At 42.3% G+C, this 1,049-nt stretch overlaps 1 protein-coding gene across 2 annotated transcripts in view; it reads left to right on the top strand.

Annotated features, from left to right (window-relative positions):
* Positions 1-550: 550 nt before the first annotated feature.
* The window catches only part of SARC_13304, a gene marked incomplete at both ends in the record, with an annotated part of 2,840 nt that continues 2,341 nt past the window's right edge, over positions 551-1,049 (top strand). For both annotated transcript variants that reach the window (XM_014292566.1, XM_014292567.1), the window contains one exon: positions 551-686. In XM_014292566.1, coding sequence (XP_014148041.1) covers positions 551-686 — 136 coding nt within the window. The remainder of the gene's footprint in view (positions 687-1,049) is intronic.

The raw sequence follows: 1,049 nt of genomic DNA on the forward strand, positions 1-1,049 counted from the left end.
CGGATGTATATGTGTATGTGTGTGTATGTGTGTGTATGTGTGTATGTGTATGTATATATATGTGTATCTATATTTGCTTATACGTATTCATACACGCATAGTTTTAATTCTGATATCAGTGTCCACGCTATTTCTCCGTTGTGGAAGGACCCAAACTACGTAAGAGTAAAGTTGGATTCCATTCGTGATTGTGTGTGCAATCTCTACCAGGAAATAGGAACTTGATGTCTCGAGCCAGTTCCATTTGCAAATTTATTCGATCGTTTCTTGTACGTGCATGCTCAATGACGTGACGTGTATCAACTGGCTGTTATGTAGTTCAAGTAAAGGCATAAATGCAGATAATACCTATCTTACCACAATGTACGGCTTTCTTCAACAAACATGAGTGGTCGCACCCGTTGCGTGGTCGTATGTGTTAGTGAAACTGATGTAATTGCAAACTCTTTCTGTTATTTGGCTATATCATTTGTCATCATATCGTATACTAAACTTTATACCCAGTGGTCTATGCCTCATTTTAATTGCTACCTACACCACGGCTCCATAGGGTTCAATCAACAAACAGCAAGGGTCACATCCATTGCGCGACCGTGCGCGTAAATTGGACCAGGGTATTCTGATTGTGAGATTCGAGCTGCCGTACAATATCTGGTGCCTGGGATGCGATAAAATGGTTGGAATGGGTATGTTTCTGACTGTATTTCCGCTATTAATACGCTTGGAATTTGGCAGAGGCGAGGGGGGGGGGGGTGTTTCAGGCCGTCTGTGGTTTCAAAGGGTATGTTTTGAGTACAATTCCTGTAGTCGTGTTACTCCAATGGCTGCAAAATTGTAATTGTCAGTTTTGTGCTCATGTTATAAGTTGTATACACTAGTATGGTATTGACGGCGCGCGCACGTGTATCTCTGTCAGTATATCGCACCGCCACAGCGCTGCATGCTTAATTTCCACGCAATTGGGTCTCTGGATTCACAAATGACAAAGTCCTGTATGTACGGTCACGTTCCTAGTACATGTACTGTTGTTATCACGCTGCATGCATAAA

Source organism: Sphaeroforma arctica (assembly GCF_001186125.1).
Source record: "Sphaeroforma arctica JP610 unplaced genomic scaffold supercont1.3121, whole genome shotgun sequence".
In the NCBI taxonomy this organism is placed as follows: Eukaryota; class Ichthyosporea; order Ichthyophonida; genus Sphaeroforma; species Sphaeroforma arctica.